General features: G+C 36.7%; 1 protein-coding gene across 7 annotated transcripts in view; it reads left to right on the forward strand.

The window, feature by feature from the left end:
- The window catches only part of LOC145967325 (uncharacterized), a 363,462-nt gene that overhangs the window by 315,471 nt on the left and 26,229 nt on the right, over positions 1-21,762 (forward strand). For 4 of the 7 annotated variants that reach the window (XM_083092118.1, XM_083092120.1, XM_083092121.1 and 1 more), the window contains 4 exons: positions 1,185-1,523; positions 1,863-2,075; positions 3,733-3,883; positions 4,359-8,844. In XM_083092118.1, the coding sequence (XP_082948244.1) occupies positions 1,185-1,523; positions 1,863-2,075; positions 3,733-3,883; positions 4,359-5,101 (1,446 nt within the window). In that variant the 3' untranslated portion in view covers positions 5,102-8,844. Of the gene's footprint in view, positions 1-1,184; positions 1,524-1,862; positions 2,076-3,732; positions 3,884-4,358; positions 8,845-21,762 lie in introns of those variants that run through there. The other 3 variants (XR_014437341.1, XR_014437342.1, XR_014437343.1) reach the window with 3 other exon arrangements.

Below are 21,762 nucleotides of genomic sequence, written 5' to 3' on the forward strand. Positions count from 1 at the left end.
ACATGAAAAGTTATGTATGAAAACGTCTGTATTGAATAGATGCTTATTTGAATTTCTGTTCTAAATCCTGTAACAATGTTCAGCTGAACCGCGAATAGTGGATAACATGGATAATACATGAATTTACACATACTGATCTCATTCGGAAACTAATCCGCGTTTGCATTAAACCTGCAGTTATGTCGTTAATTGTCTGTCACAAGTACAGGCTTTGGTCATACGCCTTAATGAGTATGCCTATCATGAATAAACACACTATGACATGTAATATGCAATCTCCCATTGAAATGCATAACGTCGATATAACATTGTTTCCCATTGTTTAGCCATTATGTAACCAGGTGAGAAATATGAATATTAGAGGATCAATCTAATAGACTGGATTGCATAGCAATTCACGCAAAGTAACCAAAGTCTGTTCTTATTTCGTATACACATTAATTTGTTCTAAAAATTTAACGCACGCACTATCTTTTTTCGTTGATGCAACATGCTTTTTAAGTAATAGCTTAACATTGTAAAATACACTCAAGCACAGCACCTTCATACCTATTCACGAATTATACAATTACCAAATGTTGATCTATTCCACCGACAAGTCGACGGTAGCGTAAAGATTCGGAGATGAAAATAATTTGCTTCTGTCTTTCACGATCGCTTGCAATCGGTGCATGCATTGAATATAACAGAAAATGAAACCACTCGAGTATAATTCCGTAATTCTATATAATTCCTTGTCACAAGTTTTTGTTTTTACTTCTCGAGGAGTTATGTGAGCGAATTCGTTTTTTTTCTCTTTAAGAGGAGTACAAAAAATACAACAAATTAATGATCATAATTATATTTTCTAATTTAATATTAATATAATCCAATTCTTCAAGCTATTGATCGGAAGATAGAATTCGCGTTTTTTGACATACAACACTTTTTACATCGGGCGATCGGCTTGTGCTATTCGCCATCGTGCCACATTCCAGGGCGTCATAAATGCATTATTGAAAATGGCTCGGTCAATGAAGATCCTTATTTCACATAGCTCCTCGATTTAATTAACGCGCCTTGAGCGCATTCGTCGCTCTTTTCTCATCTGTCGGTGCATTCGATGGAGCACAGTACAGTATTCCGGGCACGGTACAGTATTCCGGACACCTCGATGTTCTCCAAAACTCAATTAAAATTTCCAGTCGGAGGCCAGCGCTCTGCTGGAGAGCGACGCCAGGGCGGGAATCGCGGGACGGGCGAGGAATTTGAGGCACGACGTGCAGCGAAAGATCTCGAGGCTGCGCCAGGATCGCGCGTCCTCGGAAGCCTTCCCGTGCAGCGCGAGCAGCGTCGAGAGCCTGCCGAGCGGAAGTGGCTCGAGCACGCAGGCACTAGTCCGTGCTGGAAGCAATCACAGCTCGATATCCTGCGAGGACAGGGACGCCATCAGCCCGACGTCTATCGGGCCTGTTCTCTGTAGAGCGAGGGCGCTCGTAGATTACACCCCCAGTCCGTACGACAAGGACGTTCTGAAGTTCAAGGTTCGTCCCTGCGATAATTGATTTATGGCCGAAATTTCACGCACAATTCTGTGTCAAAGTGCCAACGACGGGCAGATTTATCGCATGTAAATTATCCAGGCAATTTGTATAATTGGCGACGTGAATATCATTGTTCTCAACCTGATTTCTTCGTTTTTAAATATTTTATAGATTTAAAATTTTAAGAAAATCTTTCTTGATATATATATATATATATATATATATATATATATATATATATATATATATATATATATATTTCGTGCGGAGTTTAATTAAACGTATTGTAACGATGAAGGGGCTTCTCTTACGAATGTTCGCGTGGCTACATTGTTTCAGAAGGGGGACATAATCGATGTGGTACAAATGAACAAGAGCGGACTGTGGAAGGGCGTCGTGCACAACAGGATAGGCCACTTCAAGTTTATAAACGTCGAGATACTGAACGACAGGGTACCTAGACGAGGGGAGCCGGAGCGGGGCAAGTGGGGTCAGAGATATAGGCAGAAGCCGGGTTCCGTTCAAGAGCTCTTGCAGAGAATGAATCTTCAGGTAGAGAGAGAGAGAGAGAGGGAGAGAGCAATATCTCGCCGCGGCTCGAACAAACTGATTCGCATTTGCATGGCGTCGAATGCAAAGTAGAGAACCTGCTTTTATACGTTTCTTTATTCGGTGTCCCTATCGCGCTCTCTCTCCCGTTTCCCTTCATCCCTTCTCGAACCCTTCCGCAACAGCTTTCTAGCTTATACCTTATACAACTCGCAGATTCCACAGACCATGACGAGTCCTTTTTGTTCGATTTTTCTTCTTCCTATTCCTCTTTCTCTCTCTCTCTCTCTTTCTCTTTCCATTTCTCGCCGCTTGTCTCCGCCTTGCTCATTTTTATTCTCACCCGATACACGTCCTGTTCTTTCCTTTATCACTTCTCGGTCTTTCAACTTCCTTTTGACTTCCACACTCGATTTATACGAAATATTCTGAAAGCTTGTATTTTCAACCGCAGATATTAAAGAAGATATTATTTATGGGATTAATAAATCCCGAGAATATATAAATATGTGACAAAAAATTTCATTTTCTAATTAATTTTAATTTTAATGCTATTTTTATCTTAACAAAAACTTTATTTAAGGCTCAATTGTATTATATCGACATTCCGTCTGTTGCATATTTAAAAAAAAAAGATGTCTTTTATTAGCGATTATACATGCAGTTTTCGAAAAGTCAATATAAAATTTATTAAAGAATTCACAGCTAAATTTGGCACATTTGGCAATTTTCGGATATTACGGTAATCTCGGGATTCGGCAACAAATTAGGTTCGATCCTGAATCACTGTCGAAAGTTCAAGAGGCGCGTCTCGGAGTCTCCCTATCGAAGGGACGGAAGCGGCAGGAAGGGATAGAACGAAATGATAGGGCGAGGAGCCGCTGTACCGGAAACGTCGGTTCCGATTCGGGGAGCTGTGCCACTTAATTAAGCCACTATGATCGATCGTTTAATGAGCGCCGTAGATTCATCCGTGTGCACCTTTTCAACGTCTCGGTATACACTTAATTGAAGCTCGAGTAACTCTCTGTGCGAATTATATCAGCGGACAGAGTTCTCCAAAGTATCCACTTCCCGGCTGACTGCTCAAGATCGTCGTTAAATTTCACTATACGGCCCCTCTGAAATGTTCAATCACTGAATATCTTAGAAGTCGCGATACTTTAAATTCTTTCAAGCGAACGCTGTCATAATTATAATATCCTTCCGTGCTAAATCGAGCTTACGGAGATTTTTCTCGATTCGGAATTCTCCAATATTTCAACATGTCGATTTTATTACATCGCGACATTATTTGACATATTTTGAAAAAAATTTTTCAGGTGCATAAATTTTGCAAAATCTAGTATCAAGCGAATCGAAAATATAGAAAATATATTTACATAATATGAAAAAATATCTTTAGTTGTTCTTTAAAATGTATTCTTTATCGCGCTTGAGATTATACAAAAGATTACAAAATATAACTCAATTTTTAATATTTTTTAATCAAAGTATGAGAAAAATTGCCTTAAATAAAGATCCGTTAAGAATTTCGATAAGCTTTTTTTTCAAACATATAAACTACGAGCTACACATATATTTTATTGCACAAGTGAACTGTTCAAAGCTCTGTTACGGTGAAACTAGTATCTCAAAGATGAATGTTACACTCGTGCAGGAACATATTCCAGTTTTTATATTGAACGGATACGAGGATCTGGAGCTCTTCAGGGAGTTGGAGGCGGCGGATCTGGACTATTTGCGTATACATCAACCCGAGGATCGTGCCAAGATACTCACCGCCGTGCAGCTTCTACACGATCTTCAGTGTGAGTATACCGAACAGACCGGCTACATATGTATTATTCACGGTTCCCTAAAGACCTTTTCATCATCGTCGCTATTCGTCTTGCTACATATATCGTGTTACAATTAATACGAATTGTGTATCTTAAAAATTTGTTATAATTTTTGAAAAACAAGAATATTTTTTAGATTATTATTTTTTATAATATTAAGCCATAATTCAATTGCTTGATCTAAAAGAGTGCTGAGTTATAAGAAAAAAGCTATGAGAACAAAAAGTTTAAAAATTTTATTTAGACTTTTTATTTTTCTTTTCTATAAAAAAATAAAAATTTGTTTAAAAAAAACATATTTTGGACATGTGTATTATATTGTATTATATTATATACATATTTTATCAAAATTATTTATCTATTAATGGACTTATTAGCATAAATTAAATTAATTGAATCGCGAAATCTCACACAGGCATGCGTTCTTTTTTCATTTCATCCTTAGCGGGTAGCGAAGGTGACCTGGCTTCTAGCTCGGAGGGCGACGAAGTCAGCCGTCTGGTTTTAACCTCCGGCCAGACATCCGGCCACTGTTCTCCCTTCAACCGACGCCAGTTCCCGCGAGACTCCGGCTGTTACGATGCGCACAAGAATACGACCAGTCGACGGACCATCAGCCCGGAATCAACCACGACGTCGGTGAAGCTGTCGAGAGAGAACAATTTGGATAGCGCGTCAACGGCGGCCACAAAGAGCGGCGCGGCCACTACAGAGGGTGGTTTGACCGATTCGAAGGACGATTTTCATCCCAACATACCAATCTCCGGGCCGGTAGAAAGGAAAGAGAGCCAGTTCGAGAAGTCGCCATTGTTGCGGGGCGGCAACGTGCGATATATCGCGAAAAGAGGTACCTTCGGCGAGACGGTGGTCATCGAGGACGCCTGCGAGGCTGGCCCAAAACTAGGCGGTATGGTCAAATACATGGTCGGCGGTACCGGCGATCTCGGCCTGGAGAGCACCGGCAACGTCACCGGACTCGGTCAGCGCGGTTGTCTTAGCGAAAAATCCAGTGATTCCGGCGTCAGCTCGTCCAGCATCAGCTCGGCGCCTCCTCCTAGGGACAAGGTTCTCGCATCAACCAGCGTCCTTTCGGACTCGCCGACCAAGAGCTTTGGCAGCTTCACCAGGGCATCGCCGACTTCCCAGGCTGGTAGCAAAACTCAAAATAGTGACGGGAGTTATCAATGAGAGGAGCAGCAACGAATCGATAGGTCGGCGAGTCGTAGTGCGATCTTGAGCATGAAGGTAAGAAAAATGAAAATGAAAGAATTACTTAATAATTGGAAACCGATTGAGCAGCCTTAATTCAGATTCAAAGGAAATTTACGTGATTGCGATCGATTCTAGGCTGCGATTCGTCTGCGAAAAAATTGAGCAATGTCGGGATCAACGAATACTTCGGATATGTATTTTGTATTCAATAATAAGAAAGATACATCTTCCGAATCTGATCCTATTGAACGTACGTCACAACAAGATGTTTCTTCCATTCCGAATAACGTGCAGAGTTAAAGCAATTTTAATGAAATTAATGATAGTAATAATTGACACAGATGCTATGTTGTAAAATTGTAAAGTATGCGGTGCATACAAACGTATCCCGATTTGAATACGTAAAGCAATATCTTATTTCCTATTATTAATTCCTCTTATTAAAAAAATGTATAAATAAAAGATCCTACTTTGTTTGTCACGAACACACGTGATCATAAATTCTAATATTTCTTGACACGCGCTGATATTAACGTCGAGAGAATATTTTGTTATTCCCTATCTTGGATATTCGAGGATGTCGAAAGGAAAGTGATTGAGGCAAGAATCGCGCAAAATTCTGAAATTCAGAATTTTTAAATTTAATAAGAACTGCCGAAAGGATACGCGAGCAAAAGTTTCTTCATGTCACGTTTGATTCGAAAGAGGTGCGTTTAATGAGATGAGCGAGGCTGAGCACGATGTCACTGCCAGTCATCATTCTGATCATAACACTTGTCGATTGCGCTTGGTTTATCGAAATCAAGCCAAGTCACATCGCGCCTAATTATATAATTAATAATAGGAATAATAAGTGAATATTATGTGATATGGTAGCAATATACGATTGATTAATCGAATAGGTAGAGACGAAAGGAATGACGGCCAACGACGACGTGAATCGTCGTCGCGATCTAATGCGTACAATAAATAAATGATGAGAGAAAAAAGAAGGAATAAAGAAATCCGTTGTATATAATGAATGCGCGTCCATTAGTTTTGATTTCGCATTCGGTACTATTTATCGATTTCATCTCGAATAACAAAAAACTTCGCGATTCGATTATTTATCGATTTCACCTCGAATAACAAAAAACTTCGCGATTCGTTACTGCAAACACTATATAGTTTATCTGATACGTGCGATATAGTCCGTGAAAAACTGCCAACGTTATTGCTCTTGTTCTTGTCTCTCTTCAGAGATAGCGGGGTCTCTTATCTCATATATTTTAAACTCTTTTATACGTTAAATCGATCTCATCGCTATATGAAAGACGTGCGTAAACCGTATGAGAGATAGTTATGAATCATCTCGAGACAATTTTCCGCTTAAATATAGCAAACTCTCGCGAGGATCCATCTTTCTTATCCAGTGATGTAGACGGATTATCGGATCACAGGATGCCTTATGAGCGTTTTTCACTAGCTTATTTTACTTAGCTTATTTACGCGACTTTAATAAAGCTCACTGCACACACTCGAACGTCGAACTCTCGCGAGGGAAATATCTCGTTTGTTTTTCACCTTTCGCATAATTTTGTACGGAATAACGACGACACGAAGTTTATCCACGAAACGGCACCGATTATTATGCCGCGTCGCTTACTATTACGATCGACAATCCCCCATCGTCGATGCGACTCACGAGTTCTTCGACACGATGGTAATCTGTACATGTGTATATTGACCACGTCACGGGAGAAGAAAACGTTGAAAGTTACAGAGATTTTGTATGTACGCATACATATATATACATATATATGCGTAGAACTTAACGATGTTTTGTATTGATCTTGCCCGTTTGCCAAAATTTAAGACTAGGCTCTATACATACGCGATACACTATATATATACATATATATATTATACCGTTGGATTTTATTGTACATCTCTTGTATAGTGTAAAATCATAGATGAATTTACGAGACGCGGGAGCGCAATCAGAAAAAGAGCTGCGGGAACAGATGGGCGGAGCCGAGAAGCCCGATGGATAATAATAGTAATTTGTAAGTAATAATTTTAGTATGTGTGAAGGAGAGGCGATTCGACGCGAAGCGCATTATTATTAATTAAAGTAGAAGAAAAAATATACAGGACACGCACCCATCCCGAATGAATGAACCATCGAAACGAATAGCACGTTGACAGAGAAAGTGGTGAGAGATATTAGAGAGTTCTTGCAATGCCGTGTTTTTCACACTTACGATAAACACTAAAGTGTTGTATATCCATTTAATTGACAAATAAAACTTGCGCTTGATATGTGTGTTCACACACGCGGTTTCAAATAGAATATCTTAATAATCCTCGGATAGGGATAAATTAAACGATGACGATATTCTTACGTGAATGCGGATGATCGGGCAAGTTCGAGATGATAATTGAGAGCTTAGTGTTTATCGTATTCGATGTACGTTATTGCAATAACGTTATAAAAATTTATTGAAAGCTACAAGCGTTTCACACGATACATGTACATTTCCCACATTGTCATCATCTAACGTGTAATGTAGAGAGCGTGCTTCTTTTTACAACATTGTCGCAACACGAAAAACAAATTGGAGGAGGTAGAAAAGAGATTTGGTCGGTTCAAAAGTCGGCTATGATTAGATCGACCGTGTAGTCGCAAGTTGCTTCCATCGAGATTGATTAACACGATATATTCGATCGCGAGCATGCATAGCGAGAAGGAAATTTTGAGATCAAGATCACGTTCCGCTCGCTTTATCAGTGCCCCTTCTTTTTAACGAGTTTGCGCGACGATTCGACGATTCGAATAGTACCGAGGAAGCTTATCCAGTAAATGATATATCGATTTCGATGACGTCTGCTAGTTTATCCGTTCCGTCGAGAATACTGACAAACGTAGAGAATGAGCGAGGCGATTATTACGAGACAAAGGACGAGATTGAGAGAGAGAGAGAGAGAGAATTGAAAATTGAGCGCGTGTGTGGGAGCGTACGTGTAAGAGAAAGAACGAATTGAAAAGAAAGACGACACGCGATGTTAAATTAGTAAACGAGTTTATGAGAATACGAATAGACACGATAGTGATTTTATTAGCTCGGGAAAAAAAATTATGCAGCGTTTGATGTAAAGTAAACTTATTCTAATCGTAGACCCTGTCCCCCCTCCCTCTCCGCCCCCGCTCTCCCTTCAAGAAAAAGGCGCAGTAATCGAAAATAGAATAATTTAAGGGAATCTTATGAGGAGGAAGCGATGAATCGTCGATGAAAGAAGGCCTATGGCGTCGCCTCGCACGCCCCTCGAAAGACGGCAAAGCGCGATCGCTAAAGATAAATTTATTCGTCAATCGAGAAGCGCGACGCTTTCTCGGTGATTTGCTGAAGCGAAAGAAGTTAAGCGTTTAACGTAGCGGTCTAGTCCATTCTTCTCGCGTGGTTAACGAAAATATATAATGTACATAAAATAAATAAAATAAAGAAACACACAAGATTTAGAGAGAGAATCGGCGATCGCGAGCGCGCGAAAATTAGCGCGCATCGTCGGACCTTTTTATAAGCTGATTTTGTATTTATTCGTTAATTGCGGGATTTGTAGATGGCCACGAAATCACACATAATTCTAATCTCGTCTCTCGGTTCTCGTATGATTTCCAACGATAAGTGTTAATTTATTGACTGTGAATAGAAATAAACGATGGAAGATACAAACGAGGATCATCTCGTATTTCCGTGTATTTCATTCCTGGCGAGAGTCACGTCTCGGTAAACTTCCGATTCCATAATCCGCCCGATTATTCCTCCAAGAGACAAAGGAGCAGCCAGTAAACGGTAAGTGCTTCATTAAGATAATAGCGTATATAGCGTGATCTTAAAATCCTAGTGACTTAGAAACGATGATTGCGAGAATTTTCAAAGCATTTAATGCATTCGTGTGAACAAGATCATTTCATTCTCTCGCAAGCTATACGCGACTTTCTGAATATATTTGAAATTATCGATTCGTAAACAAGTCATTTTTCATCTTTTTATAATAACTATTTATAATATATTTAACGAGTTTTGCAACTGAACAAAGAACTTTACGGTGCAGCTTTGCGTGCATTGTATACTGGGTTAATTGGAGGAGCGGATGCGCCGCGATCGATTTTATAAAGAATATATACAAGGTGTATCTGAAATGATGTACTAAACTTTAGGAGCGTATTCTAGAGGTCAAAATAAGACTTTTTTTTCCTATGAACATGGGTCCGCAAATGAACCCCCCTCCAAGCTAGAGGCTCCTAAAGTTTGGGGAAAAAATTGGCTGTATTATGGATTGCCTTATTATTTGACCTTGGTTTTGACGTTACCTATTACCCTCTCTTGAGAGGGCGATAAATAAAGAATGACCGCAAAAACAGGCCTAAAATCGCCCGTTTCGTGGACATCGAAGTTTGAGTCGATTTTGGCGGTAAATAATTGTACATCATGGAACATCAATCCTCTGAAAATTTCAGATTGAGCATACCTTTTATTACTGAGATATGAGGAGTTAAATTGGTCACTATACATTAATGAAGGGTATGCCATTTTATCCGTTCAACACAAAATACCTCGAGGTTATTTCTCATATCAAAAAATGTTTCAGATAAGATTTGTTTATCTGTTAGAAGACTAATTTATCGTGACCTCAAATCGACGTTTAAGTCAAAATTGTGAATAACCTTAAAGTATCTTGTGTTGAACGTGTAAAATGGCGTACCCTTCATTCGTAAATAATACCAACTTCAACCCTTCATATCTTAGCAATAAAAGATATCAATTCGAAATTTTTAAGGGATGAATGATTGATGATATACAATCATTTACCACCAAAATCGTATCAAAACTCGAGGTCCACGAAACGGGCGATTTTTGCGGTCATTCTTTGCGTTGCGGGTGTTTGGTCAATTTCACACATTTTCGAATTTTAGCTCGGAGGAGGGTTCATTTGCGGACCCATGTTCATAAGAAAAAAAGTTTTATTTTGGCCTCTAGAATACGCTCCTAAAGTTTAGTGCATCATTTTAGATACACCCTGTATAAAGCGAATCGCGCGGAACGTGTCGACGAAATCCGCGTTCTCGCAAAGATTCGCGCAAATAATACGGAGTAATTGGACGGTTTTTTACTCAATTAACGAGCCTCGCTGACATTAAGCGTTGCGATGTCATTTCATAAGTACGCCAAACTTATCTTTAACGCGCTGCCGCGCGGGACCATTAGCGGGAAGAAGTTCCGTGTGACGGACGACTCGGCGTCCGCTGCTGGTAACTCCGGAGCTCGCAAACTTCGCGCTTTGGTTATCTGCCATTACTTGGAGAAAGATCCTCTTATTTAACTATCTTCCTGCTCGCCGTGGCTCGTAATTGCGGAAACTCCGGGAAATGCAGCCATCTCTTGCAGAGCTCGGTTAGTCCAAGTGCAGCGTGACGATCATTATTCCTCTCATCGCTTCTTGCGAAATTAAATTAAATCACAAATGTACATTTTAAATGCGCGCTGGCTCGCAAAGAATTCGCTCATTGTCTCTATGTGCAATTAAATATCGCCGCCGCCTCTAGCTATCGTACCTGCTAATTGGAGATAATTAATAAGGATTTTACAATTTTATTATCTCGTACATTAATCGACTGCGATATTGTTTCCATTCAATTTCATGGATAGATTCTCTTTGAATATCGTATTCTCGAAATGTATCATCGATGTTTAAACTCGTTTAGTCAAAAGTGTGTGTCGTATAAAGAGCGATCGCACACGAGGATCCAGCGAATAGATACGATCTTGGAAAGAAAGTATGTATAAAGAGCATTTAGTAATGTATGTAAATGCACCCTTCGAGAATCATTCCGAACGTTACGGCATGTACGTGTTCATTCGTAAGCTTTATTTTCGTATCCCAGGGGGCAACAGAAACTTTTTAGTACGCTAGATTATAGCGGTAATAACTCGACGAGCTTCTTTGCGACTCCGTGGCCCACGTGAGCAAATTCTTCATCCCCCTCGAGGGTGAGATCTAATTTAACTTTTAGGGTCGCGCAATCACGACGGTTTCCGGTAATTCAACCTCTGGCGCTGCGTGAGAATTCAGTTATATTATATCTGTATTATTTACTTGGTTACGTCTCATTTTTTTGTACGAAAGGAACCTCTCGTAATATTTTATAACGCGTCCGAAAAAAATTATATGATATTATTAATATTATATCTGTATTATTTATTTTTTTGTACGAAAGGAACCCTTCGTGATATTTTACAGCGCGTCCGAAAGAAATTATATGATATTATTAATATTATATCTGTATTATTTATTTTTTTGTACGAAAGGAACCCTTCGTAATATTTTACAACGCGTCCGAAAAAAATGTATCTACGACATTGTTGTAATGGACGCTCTTGTTATTGCATAAATTTGCGATATCTCAGTTATTTGCACGAATAATCGCGATATAAATATGTCAAAGCAGCGCTATAAATTCGTTAAGCAATAAAGTCGTTAAGAAGAGATGTTTATCTCGTTACTTTTTATCTCAATTGTATGGAATCGGCCGCGAAATTCATTGCTGCAATTTTAATAACAATTTAAAGCCTCGCATACCGTTCGCTATATTTCTTCACGCGCGAGATTTATCACACGTAAAGGATACGCCAGTCCGTTACGTTCATTGTGGCGCATTATAAATCGTAATCGACATCTACTTTAACCAGTCCCAGTGTTATCGGACGCGATCGGGCAAAACGATCGGTTATACCTGGCGCGGAGACTTTTGCGCTTCTCGCACGCCCATAACAACCTTAATTACTGTCCACACTAATGAATCAACGAAGATATCGCTATTGGCATAGCTGTGCCGGATGAAGCTCCATGAGATTGCTTCACACTCGAGGCGAGATAAAACCGGAGCGCATTTTTTTTCTCCGCTCTTCTCTTTCCGCGGGGCGTTACGTCGAGGAAGCCGCGCGATCGGTTCATCTATTTCTATATTAGAGCCGGTGAGATAGCTCGTAAATCAAATCTGCGTAATCCCGCCATATATATATATGCCATCCTAAATAACTACATCCTCCATGGTATAATAAAAGCACTTCGATCGTTACGGATGACCGATGAAGGTCAATCTAGAAAGCTAATATCTAGTAATTGCAGATCACCTTTTGTAGAGAAGATAACATTCAAGCATGCAACACGACTTCGATAACGCGATAATCAAAGATCATAGTCGTAAGTTATGAACAATGCAATTACGTGACAGGAGAATATTGTTAAGAATGTAATTCACGGTATAATAGTTCCTTTCTCTCTATGAAATGTATTTTATTTTTATGCATATGCACTGTTTCTCTATGTAAATGATATGTATATTATTCACAAATATTTTTAGAGTTAAAAAAACTCTAATTATAAAAAATGTTATGGATATGTAGATAGGGACAGAATCTGAAACCGCATGTGATTAAAATATTAATATATTTATGTAAAAAATATATTGGTGTAAAAGAAGAGAAAGAAAGTTTAGATATAATAAAAATAATATGACAGAGATGGTTAAAGTATTTTAAGCGTCGAAAAAATATTTTAGGCCTCGAACATATTTTTTTAATAATTTTTAAACGTGTTATACATACATATACTTGTAAATATCCATTGTTTCATGTTTAATTTGTTATTATCGGACTTGGACTTACCCATGATAGGTAAGTACTTGAAATTTGCATAGCTTGCCGACTAATTGGATCCTCAAAGGTGGAATCCTAGTAAACTTAGATAACTAGCCGCACCTTGTTGAGCAACTATTGTTCTCCTCAGTTTGCGAGCAACAAGTTGGACACCGATAATTAGACAAGTTAAGACAACTATGACCGTCCACAATCGTTAGCCGATAATAGGATTAAATGTACTTACAGGAAGTGCCAGTTTAGGCGACAAACTATCCTCCAACACTCTCCTACATATTACAAATAATGATTTTAACCTTTCCTGGCCACTTTGAAGATTCCATTAAATGGCACGAGACAGGATCAAGTGTATAGAGTCATGTGTATGAATTATTACTATTGAGACAAAGTTTATAGGAAAAATTTTTCAGAGTCTTATGTAAAATATTAATTATTTCAATGGCTTGTTGTGAGAAAGACAATGATTTGTTTATATAATTATATCCTTTTTTTAGTAGCATTTTTATATATTTCTTTTTTTTCTGATGTACGCATGGTAAGAAAAAATTAATTGTATATAAAAATTTTATATTATTCATATAGATTATATTCTACATAACTTGATGGCAAAAGCAATTATCATAGTAAAGACACGCTCTGAACACAGAACGAAGAATCTAAACGTAGCAGACTTGACACTAGAAATATCATGTGTGTGGGAACACGTATTCGAAACGAACCTGTGCATATGTCGAGTCATGAGCGAGGATTATATTTACTTACGACGTTCTCTGTATGTCTCATAGTTCCTCATTACCGCGAGAAACAACATCCCATTAATATCGTGATAGAAACGTAAGGTCGTCGCATCATAGATAACGGGAAATTCAGTGCTCCGAATTATTGTCATTATACGCAAACCACAGTACGGTTATAAATCTGTATTAATAGAACGCTAGAGACGATGATTCCGTGTGCAGATCTCTCTTGACAAAAGCTTTCGCTACGCGTGCTGTAAAGCGTTAAATTTATATAAAAAGTTATCCAAGGGATTTACATACTTTTTTCAGGAGCTTGAAGCTCTTCCAGACTTCCGGAAAATGCTCTTTCACGATCCAATTTTTAGTATGATATCGCATGTACTTTATTCTTATCTCCTTTTTCAAATTCAACACCGTATACACTTATATAGCGCACGTTAACTTCTTGTGTCGCTACTTTCTGAGAGATTTAACCGTGGAATATCTATGCGACGCATCATATTTTATTCTATTTTATCCGCCTTATCAGATTCTTTTCGATATATCGTCTGACGAGGATGCTACCAAGATGCGATAAAAAGATGTAAAGGTAAAAAAGTAAAAATGATTACACGATATATGATTAAAGGTCTCTGTGAAAACTTACGCTTATCTGGATTACCTTTTATATCAACACAATACATTTCTATTAATATTCTATTAATTTTAATTATTTTATATCAAACTTTTTTCAACATTTTTATACGCATTTAGATAGTGAAACGTAAGACAGTTGGAATGCGTACATAGTCGGGGTGGATGTCAGATTAGTGCATGCATATGAATGCGCGTCGCGAATTTCCGCCGCGCTATTTTCGCGAAACACTCGAGACGCGGAACGCCAAGAATGATACTTGGCTTCAGCATCGGTAATTACATCCGATCTACGTTAATTAGTACGCCGCGGATTTTAATTCCGGACGAAGCGCCGATATCTACTGTGGTACACGTGAGCTTTGTTCAGGCTTCACGAGAATTCGCGACTCTAATTAAGATGTCTGAGTCTATTTTATTCCGGATGAATCGTCGAGAGACGTTATACTTGACGGCAAAATCGATGATTGGACGATCTAATTCGATACAATGTTTTAAATAGATTTTAATGGTGAAATTTTCATATATTTGATTTTATTACTCGAGTCTTTCATTTTCTTGAAAGATAGTATAAATTTAGTTTTGGAAATCGTGATCTGTTAAAGAAGCTGTGCTTCTCGAAAATTCAGGTAATAATTTCTTGATATTCCAGTTTTTTTTTTAATCGATTGCAATTAACATGTTATAAAATTTAAATCAAATAGTAAGTTTTGCACTTGAGGAAATCTGAAGAAATATTTTCTTATTACGATGAAAAAAATTATTCGCGTTAAGAAAATCTGCATAACGTAAAAGCGTTGCGTTCGAGCTACCAGCGAAAAGGATCAATGACCGGTCAATAATATTTTCATTTTTTATCGACACGGTCGCGCGCACTATAAAGAGTACGTGCGGGAGTGCGAGTGGCTCGCATTAAACACAAACCAGTCATTAATAACGTAGAACGTGGCACCTTTAAGGCTCGCGGCCATAAATTCCATTGCCGGGACAGGAATGGCAGTTTATCCGCGACGCTCGAAATCTAATTTATTTCGCGATGCGAGCGCATAACGCAGTTAATAGACGATCATGAGTAACGCATACGAGAAATAAGACGATGCGGCAACATTTATCGAGAACGTCCAGTTTTATATCGAAACGAGATATCGTCGCGTTCCCTTTTTTGATCTCTGGCGACAGATGCATTCAATGCAAAGATTTCCAATCACGCTCCGCCTTGTAAAATAAAGCGTAGATTACAATAGCTTTCATCAGACACGAAGAGCACGATATTTCATCAACATGAATAATTATCTTGATATAACTAATATAATAATGTTCCTCGAAACTTGCTGATGCGCTGTATCAACTGCAGTTTTGCTACACCCATACATCTGGTTGGTCTCGTGCACGGCTTGCTAATTAATTATTGCGTTTTAAGGACGGCGCTGACATTTCGCAGATACAGTCAGTTCGCACATTTATATGACTAATCACGCTAACGACGTGCACGCGCATCAATCTGTACATGTATAATACAAAGTAATATCTAATATGCGAAATTCGTTGAAAGCCGGCGCGTTATTACAGTGTGATTACACAGATAAGATAATAAATTGACAATGGAATGAAAATCTTTAATAATACATCCCGTATATCGAGAGAAAGAGAGGGCGGGATTCGTACTCTCTCTCTGACAATTTTCGTTTATTCCTGAGCCAACAGATACCCGCATGTACCAGGGGAACATCAAAGGGATCGTTACGAGGGAGAGGATACAGCCACCGCAAAGGATGCGGAGGTATGTTCCTTATGTCATTTCGCGGGGCAAAATCGTTCTGGGAGGAAGAAACGATTTGGGAAAAAGAGCGCGCTCCCCGAAACGCGCACAGCGCAATCTTCTGAATATAATCTAATTTCATTCTCATAGACACTCGTCTCTGATGGAACGGAATGATTGAAAAAGGGAAAGCTGACCAATGGAAATTGAAATTATTATAGGGTCTTATTCGCTTCACAAATTGTACACGACATAAAAATTAATACGACATAAATTAAGAGAATATATTTTTCATTTGATTAGATATTATGTAGATAAATAAATGCTTTAAATTTTCAAATTTGTTAATCATGAATATCGAGAATAGTCTCTTAAACATAAAAATAATTTAGTTTATTAGTTTTTCGATCCTACACTATAATTTCGTTTGTAATATTTTTCAAACAATCATTCTTATCTGTTGATAATATTATTAATATTTTTTTACATATTGATTAATTGGTTAAATATTCGGTATCTAGTGCTTTAAATCTAGTGGGATACTATAAATTTAAACTTCAATTGAATTCTCTCTGTAATCTTTTTTTTCTATTAAAAGTTTACATGTCATAAAATTAATGGACGAGCGTCAATGTCAAAGCTAGTCTGTGTAATCAGCAAATTAGTCGAATTATCGACCTCGTGATGACGGCTCCCGGATACATATAAGCATTAATTAGTAGCAGCGAGAGTTACCGGAAGTGCGGATGAGCTTGTCAATGAACAAGCAGTCTAATTCGGCTGTGCCCCGGCGCTTTTGGCTGTGTACGCGTGACACATTTGTACGAATTTCCCATGTGAGCGTAGATACAGAGTGCAAGTGTACACAGAGCACGTGAATGATACACAGCGTGAAAACGGGCGCATTCGCGAAAGGACAAATTTGTACGGCAAACTTCCTGTTTCGCGTATCGTGAAACGGTATTACAATTTCATGGATATAGAGACAAAACAGCGAATATATTCAATGATTTATAATAGAATTATAATAGAAATGAATCAATTAGAAAAGAATTGTGCATCATATATTTTTCTTATTCTGTGTGATTTTAATAATATAAAATTATTAATATAAAATACTTAATAATATAATATATTTATATATATATTTAATAATATAAAATACTTATGTATATATATACAATAAATACTGTAACTTTTAATTTTTAATAAAGCAATATTTGCATTTAGAATTAATTTTCTTGAGAGAGAGATACTATCGGCATTATATTTGTTATAGTTTAAAATGTTTAAACATTAGACTGAGATCTCTCGCGTGAAAGAAGGTGATGAGGGCACTGAAAGGATGTCGAGAGATAAAAATAGTGCACAGCATGCAGTGACAGAGTAAAATCTGCCCTTCTCATCACGTTCATGCATAAGTTATCCTGCGAAACTTACGTTAACTCATGTTATAAATAACTTCCACTTGGGGATCGGGATACGTTCATCAATTAAAGATAGTATGGGAAAATATCGATATGCCTTCGAAGTGCACCGTAAGCGATTTATATATTTCAGGATAAGGTGGAGACGATTTTTTCATCTAGAAAATCCACTGCTGGCATCGACAACTACCTATCTCTCGGAGCTCGGCTCCAAAGTGATCCTGGATAGTCGGGAGACTTGATACGTGCGCCTCTAAAACTGCCAATATTGAGACAGGTTAAATCCTCGGGAAATTGGTTCATTTATCGCGCAACATCACACCTATTTCATACAATCAATCGACTAACTCAGCGTTTAAAATAATGAAACTTAGCTAATGGATATTTTATAATAACTTGAGTGTGAAGCTAATTTTATCAAGTCAGTTAATTCTAAGAATTTAAATTTCTGTCTATCTGTTAATATTAGTATTCAATATAATAGAAGATAAAAAGAAAAATATTTAGCTTACATTTGTCTAATTAATATAATTTTTTTTAAATCGCGATCGCGAATATTATGGCATATCAATAAAATTATACAATTAATCGGAAAGTAATTAGTTAAAAATATAAAATAATTAAATTATCAGAAATTTTCCCAGAAATTAAATGCAGATAATAAGTTTTCAAAGGAAAATCGAGGAAATAATAGCTTCTTTGTAACTTACGTTAGATTACTTCATTCGCTCTCGTTCTTGACAAATATCCCGTATCTTTCTGGCGACTTTTTATGAACTGGATTTAGAGTCTCAGTGGACGAGCACGACAAAGCGATCTCGTAATATCGTCAATTGAATCCTCGTGGATGAAGTGCAGCGATTTGTAACGGGATTTTGAAGCGGCTGTCTTGCTTGGACCGAATAATAGCATACGGATTTTTCAGGCTGACTGAAGTCAGACAGCACTGAAAGGAGATTTTGAAAAGGAATCGCTGAAAATGTGAATGAAGTTGCGGGAATTATATAAGCCATTGAAGCGATGGGAGATAAAGCATAGAGTACTCTGCTTGTACATGCGAACGTTTCATCTAACAAGACGGCTTAGATATAATGTTCGTAATATCTATATTTGATAATAACCATATATATAGCAATTAAAAGGATCTTATAATATATTTTTTTATTTGAGATGTCTCATTAATCAAGAATTTACTTTATTTATTAAAAAACAAAATATAAAAAATACGAAACTATATTATTGTGTATTTTCAAGTAAAAAATTTATTTGGAAAAATACGAATTTTATAATCTTTTCAATAATTTTTAATGAAGGAAACATGAAAACAAAAAGAATAACACATTCTAACATATTCTAACTGATTAATACATACAAGATACACCTGAGAAAAGTATTTGCTGTGACTTTGTAATTCAAAATTGCAACAGCAAGAGGCCAGATGAGGACGATCGACAAGGGGTAAAAGGAATCCAACAACCACCCGGAGCACTCTTCTTAACCATGAGAGCTTTTTAATTAAAGCGCAATTCTCCTAGCTCCGAACTTTGAACGAATTTCGGCTTACGTGGCTGACGAAAGAGGAGCGAGTAGAAAACAAGATATTTTCACGAAAAGTTATCACGGTCGTCGATGTGCCAAGGGAAGCATCCTTATGCGGGAAAGCATCTCGGAGTATGTCTGAGGATCTCGAATTTGCTGTGTCATTCAGCCACCTAACTATATTACGCCTTTCCGTTATATTCGCAACAAAATTCTCCCCTTGATTCATTCAGCTTTAACCAAAGAAGTTTGGCCGACAACGGAGTTGAATCTCTGGATATAAACTTCTCTCTAAAAATGAGATTTCTTAGCCGATGTTTGATTAATTTCTTTATCTCAACAGGGAAAACATGGGAAACGCTTGTTTCAAAAATATTCTACAATATAAACAATATTGTAAAAAGATATTACGCAAATAATTAGATAATAAATGGATTAAATTTTTTATATATATATATATATATATATATATATATATATATATATATTGTAATTTAAATAAATCATTATTGTAACTTAAATGTAGAAACTAGAGACTTTACGCAAATTATATAACAGTATTTCACAAAAGTTTTGCCAAATGTTGCAAAATATTGGAAAAAATGCAAATGTTTGAAATAAAATTGTAATTAAAATTTTATATATTTAATGTATAATATATTTATATATTTAAATTATAATATAATAATTATAATATATATTTTATATATTTAATATATATAATTTTATATACATTTGGAATATTATATATACATATATATAACTTTTTATATATTGTTTCATAAAAATATTTCATTGTCATATATCGAAAGGGATAAGTAGAAGAGGATTGATATTACAATATAAAATATAAGCATGTATAAACTACAATAAAATATTATTAGATATAATATTATATGTATATGTAATTTATATCGTATTTCTAAAAAGTATAAATAAGAGCATACTCTTTAATATTAAAGAATTTAACGTTTTTTAACTGAGGAATAAGTTAATTAAAAGAGCGATGGTATTATCCCACAATGTCAGTGCCATATGCATATAAATCATCCTGTGTTCACTCTTGTTTCTGTTTTCCAGTTTTCTGTGACGAATAAAAACGTATTTTACGTCAAGAACTGCACTGTGCTTGTTTGTATCTGACAACTAGTATGGTTTCGGTCGTTGCATGATCAGGGCGCGTCCCATATACGTGCAACATTTTATCAGTTATATGTCACCCTTATTCTGCTCCAAAATTGAAATCTTTTTGCGTGATCTATAGTTATTAAATTTTTACAATTAAAACAATTATGTATAGTTAATTATGTATAGTTTTTTAATAGAACATTGTTGTTGCTTTAATAATAATGAATACGTCATATGTAAGTTAGTTTTTGGATTTTTTTTGCAAAATTTCATGACAAATCTTATTTATTTAATATTATTAAGTTTATATATCTAAAAGTATTATAATTTCAAAGTATTATTAGAAAAAAATATATATATATTGTATATATGATGCAATTATTTTTACAATTAGAAATTTTAAAATTATAAATATAGATCTAAGATATATCTAGAGGACTTTATAAACGGTAGAAAACCTTAACTCAATATTATGACAAGCCGTCAATTTATTTATATAATAATCAACAAATCAGTAATAACAAGGCAAATGAACCACACGCGTAGATGGTCGACGCAAAACAGAAATTATATTAAGTGAAAGATGTATTAAAATGCACACATAATAATGTTTAATAGAAGTAAAGAATAAACAGTTGCAATAATCAATATATAAATAAACGCAGACGTTTCGATCCTTTCCGGATCTTTTTCAATGCTATAAAAGTATTACAAAATAATCGCAAAAACACAAGAATCATGATGCAATGTCACGCTCAGAGTCGTCGAAAAAATTTTTTGCTAACATACATAAGTTTATCGTCGAGTCAAAATTTCCGTTACTTAAATTTTGACTCGACGATAAACTTATGTATGTTAGCAAAAAATTTTTTCGACGACTCCGAGCGTGACATTGCATCATGATTCTTGTGTTTTTGCGGTTTTTTTGTAATACTTTTATAGCATTGAAAAGGATCCGGAGAGGATCGAAACGTCTGCGTTTATTTATATATTGATTATTGCAACTGTTTATTCTTTACTTCTATTAAACATTATTATGTGTGTATTTAATACATCTTTCACTTAATATAATTTCTGTGTTTTGCGTCGACCATCTACGCGTGTGGTTCATTTCCCTTGTTATTACTGATTTGTTGATTCTTATCTTTGTAACCACTGTTAATTCTTATTCCTTTTATTTATATAATGTACAAATGCAATTTATGCTCTAATAAAATGCTAATAATGCTGGTTACAACCACGATCTGGTGTTGTCAGCAATAATTTTATGCAGAGTCCAAATTATGCAGCTTTTTCCGTCGCGAAGCTGCCAGCGAATATTAATTACCTCACAGTTCGCTTTGAAGCTTAAACATCGTCACAGCACTAACGCGAGTTGTTGCGAATTTCTCGCCAGAACCTACGATATCGAGAAAGAGAAGGAGAGGAAGAGAAAAAGAGAAAGAGAGAGAAAGAAAGAGAATCAAGGCTTATATGCAAAATTGGAGAGAAAGAAGGAATCCTGCAGGTACGCATCCTGAAAGGAAGGGAGTGACCTCGGCTCCTCCGGCCAAAGAAGTAATTAATGCAACCCAGTGACCCGGTTGTTCAAACAGCTTATCCAAAATGTTTAGCCGGAGGTTGTGCGCGTTAATAGGTTTCCGCGTGTAAACTAGAGTCAGTTGTGCCCTGGGCCAACTGCCCAATGCTAGAGATCGCGATAGAGATTATT

Source organism: Camponotus vicinus, unplaced genomic scaffold (assembly GCF_025532165.1).
Source record: "Camponotus vicinus isolate PSW18456_S1 unplaced genomic scaffold, iyCamVici1.0 SCAF_2, whole genome shotgun sequence".
NCBI lineage: Eukaryota > Metazoa > Arthropoda > Insecta > Hymenoptera > Formicidae > Camponotus > Camponotus vicinus.